General features: G+C 47.1%; 6 protein-coding genes and 1 non-coding gene across 7 annotated transcripts; 3 read left to right on the top strand and 4 right to left on the bottom strand.

Moving 5' to 3' along the window:
* Positions 1-738: 738 nt before the first annotated feature.
* Positions 739-3044, bottom strand: F5Y00DRAFT_241083 (uncharacterized protein). Its single transcript, XM_048008331.1, has 2 exons — positions 942-3044; positions 739-892 (listed from the first exon to the last, which is right to left on the bottom strand). The coding sequence occupies exons 1-2, from the start codon at positions 2454-2456 to the stop codon at positions 770-772; spliced, it is 1638 nt and encodes a 545-aa protein (XP_047863474.1). The 5' UTR covers positions 2457-3044; the 3' UTR covers positions 739-769.
* Positions 3045-3286: 242 nt separating this feature from the next.
* Positions 3287-5777, bottom strand: F5Y00DRAFT_241081 (rhomboid-domain-containing protein). The gene has a single exon (XM_048008330.1). It carries the CDS (start codon positions 5646-5648, stop codon positions 3927-3929), a length of 1722 nt encoding a protein of 573 aa, XP_047863473.1. The 5' UTR covers positions 5649-5777; the 3' UTR covers positions 3287-3926.
* A 91-nt stretch (positions 5778-5868) lies between these two features.
* F5Y00DRAFT_241072 (carboxypeptidase S) lies at positions 5869-8319 on the bottom strand. Its single transcript, XM_048008329.1, has 4 exons — positions 7626-8319; positions 7105-7538; positions 6288-7046; positions 5869-6223 (listed from the first exon to the last, which is right to left on the bottom strand). The coding sequence occupies exons 1-4, from the start codon at positions 7964-7966 to the stop codon at positions 6033-6035; spliced, it is 1725 nt and encodes a 574-aa protein (XP_047863472.1). The 5' UTR covers positions 7967-8319; the 3' UTR covers positions 5869-6032.
* A 186-nt stretch (positions 8320-8505) lies between these two features.
* On the top strand, positions 8506-9790 carry F5Y00DRAFT_241069 (uncharacterized protein). Its single transcript, XM_048008328.1, has one exon. It carries the CDS (start codon positions 8715-8717, stop codon positions 9291-9293), a length of 579 nt encoding a protein of 192 aa, XP_047863471.1. The 5' UTR covers positions 8506-8714; the 3' UTR covers positions 9294-9790.
* Positions 9791-9984: 194 nt separating this feature from the next.
* F5Y00DRAFT_271074 (cytochrome P450) lies at positions 9985-12052 on the bottom strand (the record flags this gene model as incomplete). The annotated part of the gene is made up of 7 exons (XM_048012728.1): positions 9985-10150; positions 10220-10860; positions 10911-10962; positions 11017-11197; positions 11359-11543; positions 11594-11714; positions 11785-12052. The coding sequence occupies 7 exons, from the start codon at positions 12050-12052 to the stop codon at positions 9985-9987; spliced, it is 1614 nt and encodes a 537-aa protein (XP_047863470.1).
* Positions 12053-13293: 1241 nt separating this feature from the next.
* F5Y00DRAFT_t111 lies at positions 13294-13365 on the top strand. The gene has a single exon. It is a non-coding gene; the product is annotated as a tRNA-Met (tRNA).
* A 20-nt stretch (positions 13366-13385) lies between these two features.
* F5Y00DRAFT_241064 (asparagine synthase-domain-containing protein) lies at positions 13386-15976 on the top strand. Its single transcript, XM_048008327.1, has 6 exons — positions 13386-13566; positions 13634-13638; positions 13702-14398; positions 14462-14884; positions 14941-15486; positions 15542-15976. The coding sequence occupies exons 3-6, from the start codon at positions 13736-13738 to the stop codon at positions 15623-15625; spliced, it is 1716 nt and encodes a 571-aa protein (XP_047863469.1). The 5' UTR covers positions 13386-13566; positions 13634-13638; positions 13702-13735; the 3' UTR covers positions 15626-15976.
* Positions 15977-16273: the final 297 nt, after the last annotated feature.

Genomic DNA, 16273 nt, shown 5'->3' with positions numbered 1-16273 from the left:
TGGGTGTGCGTGTTGGTACCAAACTTCCCAGCTTCGTAGTTAAGAACTGGAATTGTTAGACCGTACGGTTCTGTCTTGCCCTCCTTATCATGCTGGTCAATCTCTACCCGAATACAGACGTCGAGGCCACCATCGTTATCTTTGCCATGAGTCTCGAAATTCGCAGCCTTATGCTTAGTGCCCGCGCCAAATTCACCTTTGGACAGGAATGAGTGTCCATCCTTGCCCTCGAACTGATTCTCCGAAGGATTGGCGTCCGCCGGTTCTGCGTGGCCGTTCATAGCCCCACCCCTATTATTCGGCGAGTTTTCTGTAAGAACAGCATAATTTCGACTAGGCATCGTGACATTGTTCGAAGACCGTGTCTTGCTGGAACTCCCCGGATCCTTGTCGAAGAGCGCCATGAGCGTCTCATCTGTGTCCGCATCGAGATGATGGATTTTGTTACGGCTTGCTAGGAGGTTAGCAATTGCTGCCGGTGGGGGTTTATTGACTATCGCGGAAGATATCACGTTGACTATGTAACGATGATCGGCTTCAACTGGAATGTGTAGGTTTGGGTTTGAGTAAAACCGTCCGAGAGCTGCTAAGTGAACGTCCCCTCCGAGAATGGTGAGGCGGACCGAGAACTCTGAGCAGACCGTTTGAAGCCGCTTTATTAGAGCGTTTCGTTCTTTCTTATGGGTCCTGGCAGTATAATGGTCGTCCAAATCATCTAGGAGATCCACACTACCGTCGAAGTGATTAAACACGCCGCCACCTATGGTAATCATGAATAACCGCGACAGTTAGACAAATCAAGGCAGTACTTACCGAATCCGAATCTTCGGTTCAAGAATTTAACAGGCGCAATAAGGGGGCTGCTGAACACGTTTTCCAGCCAAGTGAGTCGCTAGCACTGTTAGTTAAGTGCGATACTTCAAAGGACACAAATACCTTACCGGATACGCAATCGGAATACCTAGCAACAAAATTAAATGCCTAAAAGGTCTACCAGCTGCTGCCGCTGCTCCTAGTTCGTCCCTCACCCGACCAAAAATGAGGTCGTACGTCTCAGGATAGTTAACCTGGTGTCGTGTACGTTCGATGCGAGCGTCAATGCCTAGGAACGCGATTCTGGCACCGAGCTTGGAGAACATGTTCATCGAGTGCTGGGCAACGTATGGTCCGGGACTGCTGCCGATGATATAGGACGAGTCAAATGATTGCTCTCTCACAAACGTATCCACAAGCTGCGTCGGATCGTGTTGCTGCAATCCATGCTCTTGGGTTGCGGGAACATCCGACGTGTATGTCGAAGGAGGTGGTGCTAGGTGATGCTGGAAAAGCATATAATATTTGTGAGCAGTGCCACCGATGCCTCGGAACACATCGCACTTCATGAACTCGTTAACATAGGATCCAAAACCGTCAATGATATCATGATCGTCCCAAATGTTTAGCTGCGGTATTTGTCCGTTGGCAGTGGCAAACGGTTCCGTTGAATACCACCGAATATAATTATTCAGGTAATAATCATCACAAGCTGCTCGCAAGCTTTCTGAGAAAGGGAAGTCGCGTCGTTTCTTCGGGTTCCCTATATCGGTCCATTCACGAAGAGGCCCGCTTACTCGAATACCATCGTTATAGATTTGGTCGCCACCTCCTATCATTACGTGGAATGGAGCTTTAGCATGGTTTCTCACTACATCATTCCATAGCGCCGGTCCGCTCCAGGCATCTTCGTCCGTGCCCACGCTGAAGCCATTGCACGAATGGAACATGATTCGCATCGACTCGTCGATGGCTGGAACGAAGAAGTAATTCGTCTTTGGCTTCGTAGCGCTTTTGTAACGCACATCGGCAATCGAGTACGCCCATTTCGTCTCGTTATCGCCGATTTCACAAGCAATAGGGAATTGCCAAAACGTGTTCCTGGGATCAGAATAGAGACAGATACCTGATATGTCAGCGCCATTCCGAACAGCACCGGAACTGCTCGTCCCTAGCGCCTCGGAACCGTTGACACTGGATTCCGGGTGAAGTAAACCTGATTGCCCGGTGGCCGTCTCCACACGACTGAGGCTTAAGACAGGCTGAAAGGCCTGGGTCTTGCCACCACCTTTGATAACAATCAAAACGCTTCCGTACCACGCCCTGCCTTCCATACGTCGGTAATTCAGTAGAGGTCCACACACCACCTCTTTCCCGTCGTCGACGATTCCTCCGTCGTGTGCGCCATCGACGTTACTAACAACAATCGGTTTATAACTTCCAGCTGCAGACCCGTCGCCCTCGACGCGCGCCGAGTTGAAGAAGTTGGATAAGTCCTTTGTGTCTCCACTAGACGAATGGGCATCTCGTGCATGTGCAGCGCGAGCGAAGGAGGACGACTCTTGATGTCTCCATTTATTGGCCGAGGCGTAAGGATTGCGCGGATCTTCTTCGATATGATCAACGTTCTCAGGCGTGGCCATAGTGCTTTCTAATACGACGGACCAACAGTTGCTTTTGCTTTTGCTTTAGCTTTAACTTGTTCAAAATGTATTGCTTCTACTCTAGTAATGTAGGCTCGAAAAGAATTCGCTAGTCGGTGTAGCTGACGGCGCTGATAAGAGCGTATCAGTGTCGAGAGTTCTCGATGTAAGGCACGACGAACGGCGAAACGCGACAAGTTGCTTTATTTAGACGAGGTCTACAGAATCGCGCCGTGGCGCGATTGGAAAGTACCTAATGTAGGCAAATTCAAATCTCGGTTGGATGCAGAGCACGAAAGAGGTGTCGATAATAAGATAAGTTACAACAAGTTCGACGGATCAGGGTATCACCAATGTATGTAATAAATGTAATAAACTAACAAAACAGGGACTCAAATGTAATGCCAAGAAACCGAGTACTCAAACATGAGTCGAACAAAAGGAAGCAAAAAGGAACAATTCAATTCTGCCGATATACGGTAATTAATAATTACATTTCAAGTTCAGCCCCCAGGCCCCAGGGGAGAGAGACGAAACAAAAATTGGCGAAATGAGGAAAAGAGAAGGTGTGGAAATTTTAGGTGAAATTGTAAGACAAGCCTCGTGCCGATTCCGAACAATGAAAATCATAACAAGTACAAAATCTCACGATCAGCAGTTTCCGTTGTCAGCAGTGATGATCCTTCCCAACCAGTCAGCTACTAGCTAAAGAGCAGCTAGGCCCGCCACAGCATGCAGGGGCCGAAGAGTGGAGCACGGGAATGATGTTACGTCGATGGTGAATGGTCCAGGGCTTGCGCCAGCGAAGCCTATCCTAATTTAGGGCAGGGGTTAGGTCAGTACCTACACTAGAAATGCGCTACGGGGATAGTGCAGACCGCTGTATGTATTGTACATACTTATCTGCTTATCAGCAAGGGAGGCCTCGCTGCTGTACCGCAGCCTCGTCGGCTATGATCTTGGCTTCGCTTGAGGGTGCAATACATAAGAATAATATTTCAGCTTTGCTCTCTCAACCATGGGTATTCTCTATATAGTGTCATACGCCGACGCGCGTCGAGGCTGTATGAACCCGTTAGGGCAGATGACAGGCTAAGCCATGGAAATATAGGTATACATGTCTTACACGTTTTTATTTCGAAGCTATTCGTTGGTTTAAAGCGTATGCATCTGCTGCACATAAGTTATTCCCCTAATTAGAACTGCTACCCTAAGAAATGACGTACGTCCCATGTGGGTAGGACGAATACTCCACAAAGGTCATGCTGGGTTCTGAATAGGTATTACCTGATATCTTGAAACGGAGTCTTTCTATATACAAACTCTATCATATCAGTCAGTATATTATACAAGATTTACAGGGCCGCCACCTTTCAACTTCGAGATCTGTAAATATGTATAGGGAGAATCGAGACTGAGTACATATACATAACTAGTAGTTTTTGTCATCGTTTAACGCCCGACAGCCGTTTAGAGCGTCTTTTGGGGGTCCTTCTCCTTTACTTGAACAACCTTCTCCAGTGCGCCCATAGTCTTAAGCCTTTCGGCCCTAACCCTCGCCTTCTCATCCATGTGCCTCTTAGCAAGTTCCGCCCCGGCTACGCCCGCTAATATACCTCCTAAGTGCGACGCAATGTCGATGTTATGTGTCTTCGAGAATAGGGGAAGTACGTGCATGCCCAATATTAGGCCGAGAAAGGCTAAGCCCTGAGGGCCAGACATTGGATCAGGAGGATACCCAAATAGTTTAAACTCGTCGTATTTGTGTAGCCAGAAATATGCAGCGATGATTCCATAAATTGCCCCTGAAGCCCCGAGCGTCGTGTATGTTAGGCCCCCAGAGAGAACTAGACGTGTCAGACTACTCATGAACCCTAAAGTTCCAGAAGCAAAGTACAAGGCGAGAAAATTGCCCCTTCCAATCTCGTCGTGAAGCCGGGTGGCGAAGAACCAAAACGCTACCATATTTAGGGCCATATGGCTAAATTTATGATGAGAGAAGATCGCTCCAACCAACTGCAAGGGCCGCGGTGTCGCGGGAACAACTATGAAGTATCGGTTCATGAGTGCCCATAGCGGTGGTACTCTCCAGTAAATCCAAACTGCCAAGTTAATTCCGACGATAGCAAGACAAGTTGCAGCTGCGGGTGGAATAGTTGGCCATAATCTTTCAGATCGTCTAGGGGGCGTATACATGATAGCAAACGCGGCACATCCTGCAAAGACTATAACGGTCATAATAAATTGTGGGAGTAGACGTTCCCAGGCCTTCATTTCGGGAGGTGCCTTGAGGTTGGATGTCGCGCGCTCTGCCCACTTCTTTACGAACGGGCTCAGCTCTTTCGGCTTCTGCTGCGCAGTCTGGAGGGTGCCGATGTTCTTCTTGGCCTCCTCTTCCTCGCGCTTCTTCCGTTCTTCCTCCAATCTCTTCTCTTCCGCTTCGCGTTTCGCAATGTTATGGGCGCGAATTCGGTCGAGAGGACTTACTCCATAAGGCGAGTCGGATTTATTTATTTTCGGGAGCCGTCCGGTTGGGATTGGAGTTTCATTCGTTACGGGATCAGAAGGGGATGCTTGCGGGCTAGTTTCTCCGGCTTGCTCTTCGCCACTCTCGTCTCCTTGCTCTAAATATTTGAGCTCATCTTCGGCCCGTAGGCCAGCATTAATAACCTCGTCTACGGGAATATTAGCACGTAGATATCCCAAGGCTTTCCTTTGATCCGCAGCGCTGAACTGGGCCGTGTTCGCTCGAAGATTCGGGTCATCTAGAGTTCCTGCTACTCGACGGCCATGTAAAATTCGTAGAAGCTTGTTTGCCAATGGAGCCGGGAGGTGCCCTCCGAGAAATATCTGGTTAACCTCTCTTTGGTTGAGATCTTCCTTGCGGAATGGTAAGCCTTTGCTATCCTCGTATGAATCAGGTAATTCCAAGTAATGCGTAATCGCGCGGAATCTAGAAAAGGTTCGAACGGATATCCGAGGTGACAGGCTATTTGGACGGTAGTTTTTCAGAATTGCTGAAGGGCTCGTGGCCCCTCTGTTGCTATATCGACAGCATGGTGTTATAGAATGGTGCTTCGTTGAAAACGAGCGAGCCGCATAAGAAATCAGCGAGTTCCCGAAGTTACCAGTGATGGCCCGCAAGCCAAGCCGAAAACTTGACGGGGGAGAGAGTGAGGGGAGAATAGGCATGGTATAGTGATTATACCATCATGCCGCTATATCATCTTTAATCTCGTGGGATCCATAAGGCTTATACGGGTGAGAGAGATCTAGGTCTTGAGCATGTTGTGTTGCTGGATAGATTCGATACTTTTCCCGCATCCGATTCCGATTTTCAATGGACCCATTTCACGTTTGCGCCAGCTGCATGGTTAGTTGTATCACGCTAATATGATTGGCTTAAGGGCAACCCCGCGCTAACTTCAACTCAATTCAGTGGAGCTCTTAAATATACTTAAGGTACATGAACCTTTTAAACCTTTTACTACTTCTATCACAAACTCACGACTCTACCTAATATATACCTGATATTGTTATGTACATTTTCGTTAATAGTAAGATGACTTACCAAAGTCACAACTCTCCAATATCTACCTGCTCCTCAAAAGCTGCGACAGGAGATGCATCAAAGTTCCTAATTAAATCGTAATAGAACCTAACGATTTCTAGATGCGCGTACATATCTACCCTTTCATCGACCGTATGAGCGTTGGCATTGCGTCCCTGACGAGTTGGCGTCCACCGATAAATATGGTTGGTCAAGTCTTAGAAATCAAAGATTAGCAACTATTATCAGGTCTAGTTATACGAATCTAGAGCTTCACTTACTCAGATAATGGCGAGTGTCCGTGTTACCCGTCATGAGTTCTCCTACGGGAATTACCTTTCCGCCTTCGAAAGCAAAGCTATGCTGGATAGTTCCTGAGAAAACATCCCAGATCGGCCCTGACGTCGGTGAGATCGGTGCAGCCAGAGTAGGCTGAGACGATGTAAGCACGAGTGTTCCATTGTATTCCACCTCATACATCGGGTCTACAACTCCGTCGCTGAGGTACTCATCCAGTTCAATATCTGGATTGTGTTCCTCCCCTTTGAAGGCGCTGACTTTCAAACCGAACTTTTTCACGATTGGCTTGATCTGTTTCAAGATGTTGGCCTTCACTGCCGATATGGAATCCTGAGGCGCGATGCGGTGGTTGACACCGATCTTGATATACTCTGGCATAGCATTGATTTTTACCCCTCCGAGGAAATAGTCGACAGCTTGAGAGGTCTGTATGCGATACTGAGTCGGCCGATCGATTGTAGCCAGTTCTTCGGTCAGTGATTCCAAGTCTCCTTTGTTTATTAGCTTAGTGATATTCGGTGACGCGTCAGGGGAATATTTTGCCTGGCAGACAAAATGATTGTGGATGGGCGAGCCCTCGATGAGCTTGGGTTTCCACGGATTAGATTCCAGGTGATTGACAAACTCAGCCATTATACCAATACCAGTATGCGGGAAAGGGGCCGATGAATGACCTCCATTTACGTAAAGTTCCAACCAGATATCAACATGGCCCTTTTCCATAACAGCAGGAAGGGCGTCTACAATATATAATTAGCCTAGAATTACGGGAAAACGTATTCTTACATAGGTACTCACACAGGGTGTCATTGCCAAGGAGTTGTAATCCCATTCCTCCTTCGTCGAGGATCAGGGCCACTGAGTTAGGGCCGTATCGCTTTTCCAGGTAAGGCCCGATATGGCCAGCTCCTCTACGACCTGAGCACTCCTCATCGAATCCAAGTGCGAGTATTATGGTTCTCCTTGGCGCCCAGCGAGGGTTTGATAGCAGGGCTTCTAGAGCAGAAAACAGGCCAGTCAAACTATTCTTGTCGTCCGATGCGCCTCGCCCCCATAGCCATTCCCCATCGAAATGAGCCGAGAATGGTGGATATTTCCAAGTTGAGGCGTCAGCAACGGGTACCACATCTTGGTGCGCAGCTAGCAGGAGTGGCTTAAGGGCAGGTTCCGTCCCCTTGATCGTATATACTAAACCGAACGTATTCACTGTCTCGCGGGCTGCTCGAAGGTGACTATGGATCGCGGTCAGTTCGAAGGGCCGGTGGAATATGACGAGTTTCTTAATGGCAATAGCAGATAACAATGCTATAGACGCTTACATATTAGGATACAAAGCAGCCAGGGCCCGGTGTAGGTCGTAGAATACATCCCATCTAGAGTCTTGGCCGGGTTCTCCATTATCATCATACGAGATGGAAGGTATCTTCACAATGGTACCATGTCTCTTGACCTGAAGTAGCAATGCCTCTTGATCAGAGAAGATATCACGAGCAGCTGGCAGTCCGTCTTTCGAAGGGTCTACCGCTGGTGGAATATCGCATTTGAAAGAGACCGGGTCTACGCCGTCGAGTACCTGTTGAGGCCCATCCCGGTTAATTGATCGAGCTATAGTAACCCCCGTCAAGGTACTGGCTACAAAGGCAAGCTTAGACACGATCATGACAATATTTAAGGGATGCCAAGAATAATGTAAAATAGAATTAGCGTCCTATTGTATACACAAAATGACCAACATTTCCGGAAACTAGAGACGAAGACAGACGGTAAATATAACACTTTCACCTTCCCGGATCTGATAGCTAGTCCAATTCCCGAATGTAATGATAGGAGCTCCATCTTGTAGGGAGCATCAACTCTGAATGGTCAATTCGAGCGGATACGACTCTTAGGAAGATAAGGAAGTTTGTACTATACGTAACTATACGTAATAAGATGCTGGGTAGGATGCCGAGATACAGGGCTCTTATCACATCATCCAGATTCCAAATTTCCTCAGACAGCCGAAACTCCAACGGTCCGGGGTGGAGAGGGAGAGAGTTGCGATAGCGGTCGTGATAATCTGATAATCTTATGTAAGGCAAGCATTAGTGGACATATACATATGTATCTAACCGTTACACTATATCAGTGCCCCGCATGCCCCTCGGTACCCATATTATATGGCCCAAGCTCCTTTCAAAATCCCTGCCAAAAAGTTTCCGGAACGTCTTATCGATAGCTCTATAGGTACCTACAGGTATTGTATGTACCTAAGGTAAGTACTTCTAGTACAGCTTCCCACCAGGCAGCTTTCAGCATTGCGACAACTTTGAATCATGTCAAACTAAGAGTCCCGAATTTACATAAATCGACCTCTCAACATACCGCAAGGACAAATAGTAGAAAACGAGACCCCTTCTACGATAGTTATGTCTTCTGAAACACAACCCATCAACCCAGCACGCTTTGCTGAAGCACTGAAGGACTTATCCGCTGAGAACCTCGCCCTCAAAGTCTTAGAGCTACGTAATTCGATAGCCCATCTAGACTATTCCAACGCTGAACTTAAGCCCTATGCCGAAGGGCGAGCGCCAACTCTAGACCAGCAGGGCGGACAGGGCGATACTGCACAGCCGGACCAAGACTGTATCGATGCCATCATAGAGAACGAGGCTGTTATCGCGCGCATGCAAGAGCGCATCGAGTTGATACGTACAGAAGTCGAGAGCCGCGGACTTAGCTGGCGCGAACTCCAAGGAAAGATCGACGATGATGATGCCACTCCTGCTGCAACCGATAGTTCCAACGCAGAAACTGACAACCTGACAAACGGAGTAAATGGTCATGGACCAACCGGAGAAACCCAACACCCAGCGTGGCGAGACGGTACATTCCAAACGGGAACTTTAAGTCAACTCGGAGATGAAGAGCGGGAACTTCTACGGCAGCTACAAAGTCGAATGCCGCCCGAAGACGACGAGGACCCCGAAGGTGGCATGCATCTATAAGTTAGTCCCGTGATGTATTTTGACGAACTAAGACGAAGGGGAAAAATCGTATCATCGTCGGTTTCAGAACAAGCAATGATAGTACCGGGAGTTATTTTATCCAGAAGAAAAACATCGGCATCCCCTTATATAAGGAATTGGTTGTACCTTATACGGCGGGGTTGAGCTGGAGGGTCTCGAAAGTGATCTATCCCGAATCTACGAGGCGAATGACCTCACGTAGGGATAGTATGTGTAGTACATTTACTGACACTTGGTCGTAACACTGGCCACCATACGGGGCCTTGAGGATTCCTTAAGACCAAAGTTGGTAGAGCACTAGACCATAGTCGTGTACATGGTCGTATACGACGAGAGTGTTCAGTAGCGGAAGATTTCAAGTCGATATTAATTGAGACAGCCAGTAAAACACATATCGTTGCCGCTATTAGGACTTAACTAAATCACTTGACATAACTAACATAAATAAACTCAACATATATCGTATTCATTGCCAACACCTTTCATTACCATTCCTAAAGTTCATTCTGCCAGTATCGCCCAAACAAACCAGAGGTCTTATAATAAGAAAACCTTCTTCCTTACGTGAAGTACTAACTTAGGGGAATAAGATAGATAAGTCACGTTCGAATCCGCCCAGAAACCATTATCAACCATGTAGTAATATAGCAAGCATACTATAGCTTAAGAACTACACAATAACCACCCGTACGCCCTTACTATCGGCCCTAGTCATAGGTATAACTATATCATAATCATACCAAATATCCTCCTCGGTAGTCTCAAACAGGCGCATATGCGGAAATACGCGTAACACCGACGCGGTAAGACCGAGATGCAATTCGCAGAGCGCAAGACTATATCGAAGTAACTTATTAGCAGCAGCGCTACACTAAAGCAAACTCCGGTGGCCGGGATTCACCTACTTCATACCAAAGCACATCCTGCTGCCCTTCCCGAAAGAAAGGTGGTGTTGCTCCATCTCCCTTCTCTTTTCTAGATCGTCACCCAGCCACCGCTCGGGTATGAATTCGGACGAGTTCGGGAATAGGGTCTCGTCGTGGTGTACTAAGTGTGTTGACATGCCGACGGCGTAGCCCCGGGGGATAATATACGCAAGCGACACGTTCTTCTTGCTACCCTTCGGTTTCCATTCCCCGCGGTATACTAGGTCCTCCTCGGGCGCCACGCGGGCAGTGCGCCCGGACACGCCGTACGACAGTCGCAAGCCCTCCTGGATCACGGCGCCGAGGTACGGCAGTTTTTCCAGCGTCGTCCAAGGGGGTAAGTTCTGCGGGTCGGATACAGCGCCGCGCAGCTCGTCGGTTAGTTTATCTAAGAGGCTCGGCTTCGTCAGAAGGTGGTATGTAATGACGCTAAGGGTCCAGCTCGCGGTCCCGGTGCCGCCACCCATCATGGCGGCGGCCTCCCTTACGAGCCGGGCCATGGTTTTTTCTTGCTCCGGTAGGTCTGACTTAAGTAACTCGGCAAAGACAGTCGGGCGCTCGCGCTTGATGTCGGCTTCCATATTGAGCTTGGCTTTCTTAACCATATTGGGTAGGATAGTCTACATTTATCAGTTCGAGCCTATGACTCGGCAATGTTCTTACCACACACATTTATCGTCCGGACCATCAACGCAGTGTCTCGAGGTAGGTAATTTACGAACCTGAATTTTGTCAATGGCTGAGATGCAGTATAGTACTTCTTAGTCATAACCTACCGCGGACTTGCCTCTGTAATGTATTTCAGGAAGGGAAAGAAGCGGAAGATATGAGCCGTGTTGAGGAGAGCGATTAGCGATCGTAGGTAATTGGGTTCCCACGATTCTTGATCGAGATGTCCCAAGCTTTCGCCAAAACTATAGTCTGAGATTGCATCCGCGGTGAAACAGCTATAAGCCACTACGACAACGGAAGTCAACAGTTACTTCTTTCAGTAAGAAAGAATACCAGGTGTCCAGACGTATCTTGAGATTAGGAACTCCTTAGTCATTGCAGTAAGGAGATACTAATTTTGAAGGCGAGCTAAAAAGACGGAATAAGGAATTGTTTATGATACATACTCGCAAGGTCGAAGGGCTTGCCCGTACCCGCCTGCGCCAGCATCTTATCGCAGAGACGCTGGGCTAGACGCTGGACCAGCGGCTCAAGCTGCGCGAGCTGAGCTCTAGAGAAGAATTTCGCTACCGGGATACGGCGTATGCGGTGTAGGTTATGGTCGGAGGTTCCAAAAGTAGCGGTACCCATGCTAAGCTGCTATAAGTTTCAAGCCCCTAGCGAGTTTATGCGAAGTCTTACGCCGACCCGGTTATCTGATGTAGCGGCTTGTCACGCTTCCTACCACCCACTGCATAGATCTCGTCCATAAATCGAAAGTCGTTACAGTGAACCTCATCGGGGTTAATGCGAACTAGGGGGCCTTGATAATGTTAGTTTGACACACACAAGCCCATACTATCTCCCCAATAGCACGTGGGAAATATCAGTACCGTATATTTCGTGCATTCTCCTTATTTCATGTGTGTATCGCCCGAACTTTACTACGTCGTGGTAGAATTCCGGAAGATACGTTGCAGCTGCCAGTCTCGGACCAGGAATGCGGCTGAGAGGGTGGAAAGGGGATATATTCCACATGGCACGCACGAACTGGTAAAGTATCCAACCGAAAGCGAGGAATTTCATATAGGAGGCCGCCATATTCATCACTCCATCCTCACGGGATGGTAGCACAGAGACAATAATATCCAAGAGCGCCATAGTATAAGAGTTGAATATAGCGGTAGTTAATGGATTATTACGCTAATCGACAGCTTATATTCTGATCAGACACCTTTGACGAAGCTAGCTACCGTGAGGAACACCCCTCTTTTATAATGGCTACTATCGACTTTACCTATAATAGTTGCATCATCACGCCGCATATACTCCTCACTATCAAGCTTGGAAGATATGTTATACGAAGCCACCCTCGGAAATCGCACCTATCATGGCAGAATCAGGGTTACGCCGTTGAGAGGGGGGTGGACGGGGGAAATACCTATTGGTTTTCCATAGCACTCTGTGTAACAAGAGGATCCTTTCCGGTTTATAGGGGAATGTAACATAGGGGGGTATGTCAGCATAGGAGAGGATAACGTAACTTGGAGATATGTGCAACGTATGAAGACTCTACTAGCGATGCTTGATGGCACCCCTCCAAATGCTATCTATTGAAGTATAAATATTCTCCTAACTTATCAAGGTGATCTAAACCCCTTAAGAGCTTTCGTACGTAAGTGTATAGGTAGAAGGAGGGTACACCGATGGCATTTTAATTCAATGTTATTAAATGTTACTTAGACCTAGTTATCCTATACCTATGTTAGCTTTCTTTTTTAATGGCCTAGCTGTGTGAGTAGTTTCTCGTATATGCCTAGGTAGTTAGGTGGTCTTTGACCTCGAAATGTATAGGTAGACCATGAACTGAGGACTTATATGCTTATCGACAGATGTACAGATATGCAACAGCTGTGTACGCATTTGTACCTTTTATAAGACTTAGGTACTACTTAGGTACTACTTAGGTACTACTTAGGTAGGTATATGCAAGTATTATTTCAGTCCAGTGCTTTCAAGTTTTTCAACTATTCACGTGATTCGAGTGGCGGAGTTAAGAGGCGCTTGCGTAGGTTAAGTTTTGTTGAATAATTTATGTATTGATGGAATTATTATCTAAAGGAATTATTATTTTTTTTTTACAAACACTCAAGATGATTCTGAATGTCTGAATGACACGTGACGATCAGTCACGTGTTGAGATGTACCTTGGTACATCTCACAAGTTTCTAGACTTGCCCGCAGTGGTAAAAGCCTGAGAGCCGCATAGAATTTAGTCGGCCCTATCGTTGGATTAGTACTGTTCCACCCAGCGCTAGGTACTCGGTAAGTTTTAGTTATATAGCGTTAAATCAGTAGCAATCATCAACCAATGGTCAGCTTATGACTACGAGATTTTAAAAAGCACCTTGGCGCAGTGGAAGCGCGCCGGGCTCATAACCCGGAGGTCCTCCGATCGAAACGGAGAGGTGCTATCTCATTCTTTCTTTTTGCGCTTTTCTGCAAATAGTTCCTTCCGTCACTCTTTTTTTTTTTTTATAAATTCTCTTTTGGCACTACTTTTGACAAGCTTCATTTAGACCCATACAATACATTCGCAACCGAGTTTTCATCTTCTTTTATCAGGAGGAAATACAAAATTTCCTTGCAAAAATTCACGCACCTATCTAATACGAGTTAAGCTCTTGGACAAGTGGCGTCATGTGGCTGTGCTAACGGTAAAACACGACGCGAAAGTGATAGGATTAGGTACCTTTTACCTTATCATTCCTTTGGATCGTTGCCTCGATTCTGACAGGTTCTTCTCCTCGGCATCCTCTGAAATTGCCTTGGACATTTAAAAACATGTGTGGCATCCATGGCGTAGTCTCCACGACTGCCATACCGGACATTTCCCAAGAGTTGAAGAACCTCTTGTCAAATCGTGGACCCGACCACTTCGGCCAGCTTTCTCGCGAGCTTCCCTTTGAAAATGGAAATTCGTTAATTCACCTCAATCTCACCTCTACTGTGCTAGCCTTACGAGGAGACCATATTGCAAAACAGCCGTTGGAATCGTCTGCAACCGGCTCTATTCTGTGCTGGAATGGAGAAGCTTGGAGGATCGAGGGCCAACCCATCAGTAGTAAAAATGATGGCGAACTTATCTTAGCCAAGCTTGACGCCGCCGATGCACCTTCGGCTGAGGCCCGAGAGTCACATATTCTAAATGTTCTGCGCAGCATTGATGGTCCATTTGCCTTTTTATTTTATGATGCTCAGGATAAGCGTCTTTACTTCGGTCGAGATCGCCTTGGCCGACGATCACTCCTACTTAGCCAAGACGAGGATGGCGACTCGATTTCTTTCTCGAGTATCGCGGATGTACCTACTACTGGCTGGAAAGAGGTTAATGCGGATGGAATATATTCCTTGAACCTCGCTACACGTCTTGCAACGTCTAGTGGAATGAAACTTGACACCCATCTCACCAGGTACGACTGGGTGACATCAGGAGGGGATAACATGGTAAGTGTTGATCCGGAATCTGAAACTACGTGTGCGATCTTTGCTATAAAATTTTCATGACAGGTTTCAAGCATTGGAAGCTTCAACATGACGCTGCCGCCACCCGACCACAAGCTGGACTTTAGTTCCCTCTCAGTCAATCTTCTTGAACATTGGCTGTGCGAATCTCTCAAGCTGCGGGTTTTAGACATTCCAGAGCCACCAAACCCATTATCTGACACCGACGTTCGCGTCGCGGTTCTTTTCTCTGGAGGTCTCGATAGTACCACCCTTGCCAGGCTTGCTCACGACTTGCTCCCTCCCGATCAGGGAATAGATCTAATCAACGTTGCCTTCGAAAACCCGCGCCAAGTCTCCGTAGGTAAGACGATGCCTCATCTGGATGCAAGAGACATATATGAGGCATGTCCAGACAGGAAGACCGGCCGAAAAGCGTTTGCCGAGCTGAAAACCGCCTGCCCTACACGCTACTGGCGCTTCATCGCGGTTCGTCTCTGGGTTACCTTGCTTAGGGTTAGATAATAAACTAACCTGCCTAATAGGTGAATGTTTCATTTGAGGAGGCAATGAGTCATAAGGCAAGAGTCGTTTCTCTTATGTATCCGCATAACACTGAGATGGACCTGTCCATTGCTCTCGCACTTTATTTTTCTGCACGAGGTATAGGCTACGCCTACACAGATGAGTGCGAATGGCAGCCAGATCCGCCAAGCGTAACCTCGCCCGCTAGGGTCCTGCTATCTGGTCTCGGGGCAGATGAACTCTTCGGTGGTTATTCACGACATGAGATAGCGTTCAAGGCTGGCGGATACCCCCGCCTCCTTGACGAACTAAAACTGGACATAGGTCGTATCGGGCAGAGAAATCTAGGCCGCGACGACCGGGCTATGGCCCATTGGGGTAAGGAGATTCGCCATCCTTTCTTGGATGAGGAACTTGTCAGGTTTGCTATCAGCACCCCAGTCTGGGAGAAGTGTGACTTTCAGAACCAGTTTCATCCAGCCGTTATCGACCCCGCCAAACGAGTATTGAGGCTCATGGCCGATAAGCTTGGCCTATCCGTAATTGCGAGAGAAAAGAAAAGAGCGGTAAGATAACACATAGTTAAGGGGCTAGCTTGAAAACGTGCTAATAATCTGGTAGATTCAATTCGGCTCAAGGACAGCAAATATCGAAAGCCGCACCGGCAAGCGCCGGGGTACTGCGGCCATCACTGAACTTGTCTAGTTCTGTCAACTATTGATAGTTATAAGAAGCGAGTAGAATTAGATGCTCTGGTGATGATGATATTATCAGATACTTCCGAGTTGGTTCCCAGTTCAAATCTCATCATGTGTGTTTCTGCGTTCGCAGTAACCCTCTTGGGATTTGGAATATTGGTTTTTATCACCGACAATGACGTCTTAAAGGCATGTCTGAGCCAGAGCTTCCTCTACTTGACATCTTACTAAGGAATCAGATTATATAGGGAGGAATAATCGCGATATAGACATGCGTGTTTGGTTGCGTACCCACCTAGCGAGCTTGTCCTAGATAATAATGTTGACGATATCTAAAATAAAACCCCCTTATCCAAGACTTTTACTTCGTTTTTCTGGTATTATTAACATATATTCCTGTAACAACAGAGTCGGATTCGGAAGTTGGTCAATTCCATGCTCTCCAAGAATGCCTATTATTATCAGTGACTTTTAACCAAGATACTAGCAAGTCACCCTGAACATTAAACTGCGAGGTGGGAATACATTATCAATACTCAAAGCAAATGATTCTTTTTCTATTAGTTAACTCTAGTAGGTCCTGTTAGGATATTCCGTAAGACTGCATACAATCACATGAGGAATCTGTTGTCTATATATTTAAGCATCAATTAGT

The sequence above is a fragment of the Daldinia vernicosa genome (genome assembly GCF_022497035.1).
Source record: "Daldinia vernicosa strain CBS 139.73 unplaced genomic scaffold F5Y00scaffold_33, whole genome shotgun sequence".
Taxonomy (NCBI): Eukaryota; Fungi; Ascomycota; class Sordariomycetes; order Xylariales; family Hypoxylaceae; genus Daldinia; species Daldinia vernicosa.
The sequence above is the reverse complement of the archived record's forward strand: the minus strand, read 5'-3'. Positions and strand labels throughout refer to the sequence as shown.

What these genes read in the sequence shown, in the direction of transcription:
- F5Y00DRAFT_241083 (XM_048008331.1), bottom strand. Translation starts at nt 2,456, where the DNA reads ATGGCCACGCCTGAGAACGTTGATCATATCGAAGAAGATCCGCGCAAT. An exon ending in GTATTCCGATTGCGTATCCG is followed by an intron (nt 893 to 941) that starts GTAAGGTATTTG and finishes TAACAGTGCTAG; the next exon opens with CGACTCACTTGGCTGGAAAA.
- F5Y00DRAFT_241081 (XM_048008330.1), bottom strand. Translation starts at nt 5,648, where the DNA reads ATGCCTATTCTCCCCTCACTCTCTCCCCCGTCAAGTTTTCGGCTTGGC.
- F5Y00DRAFT_241072 (XM_048008329.1), bottom strand. Translation starts at nt 7,966, where the DNA reads ATGATCGTGTCTAAGCTTGCCTTTGTAGCCAGTACCTTGACGGGGGTT. An exon ending in CCTTGGCAATGACACCCTGT is followed by an intron (nt 7,047 to 7,104) that starts GTGAGTACCTAT and finishes TATATATTGTAG; the next exon opens with ACGCCCTTCCTGCTGTTATG. An exon ending in GGACACTCGCCATTATCTGA is followed by an intron (nt 6,224 to 6,287) that starts GTAAGTGAAGCT and finishes TTGATTTCTAAG; the next exon opens with ACTTGACCAACCATATTTAT.
- F5Y00DRAFT_241069 (XM_048008328.1), top strand. Translation starts at nt 8,715, where the DNA reads ATGTCTTCTGAAACACAACCCATCAACCCAGCACGCTTTGCTGAAGCA.
- F5Y00DRAFT_241064 (XM_048008327.1), top strand. Translation starts at nt 13,736, where the DNA reads ATGTGTGGCATCCATGGCGTAGTCTCCACGACTGCCATACCGGACATT. An exon ending in CATCAGGAGGGGATAACATG is followed by an intron (nt 14,399 to 14,461) that starts GTAAGTGTTGAT and finishes TTTTCATGACAG; the next exon opens with GTTTCAAGCATTGGAAGCTT. An exon ending in GCTACTGGCGCTTCATCGCG is followed by an intron (nt 14,885 to 14,940) that starts GTTCGTCTCTGG and finishes CCTGCCTAATAG; the next exon opens with GTGAATGTTTCATTTGAGGA.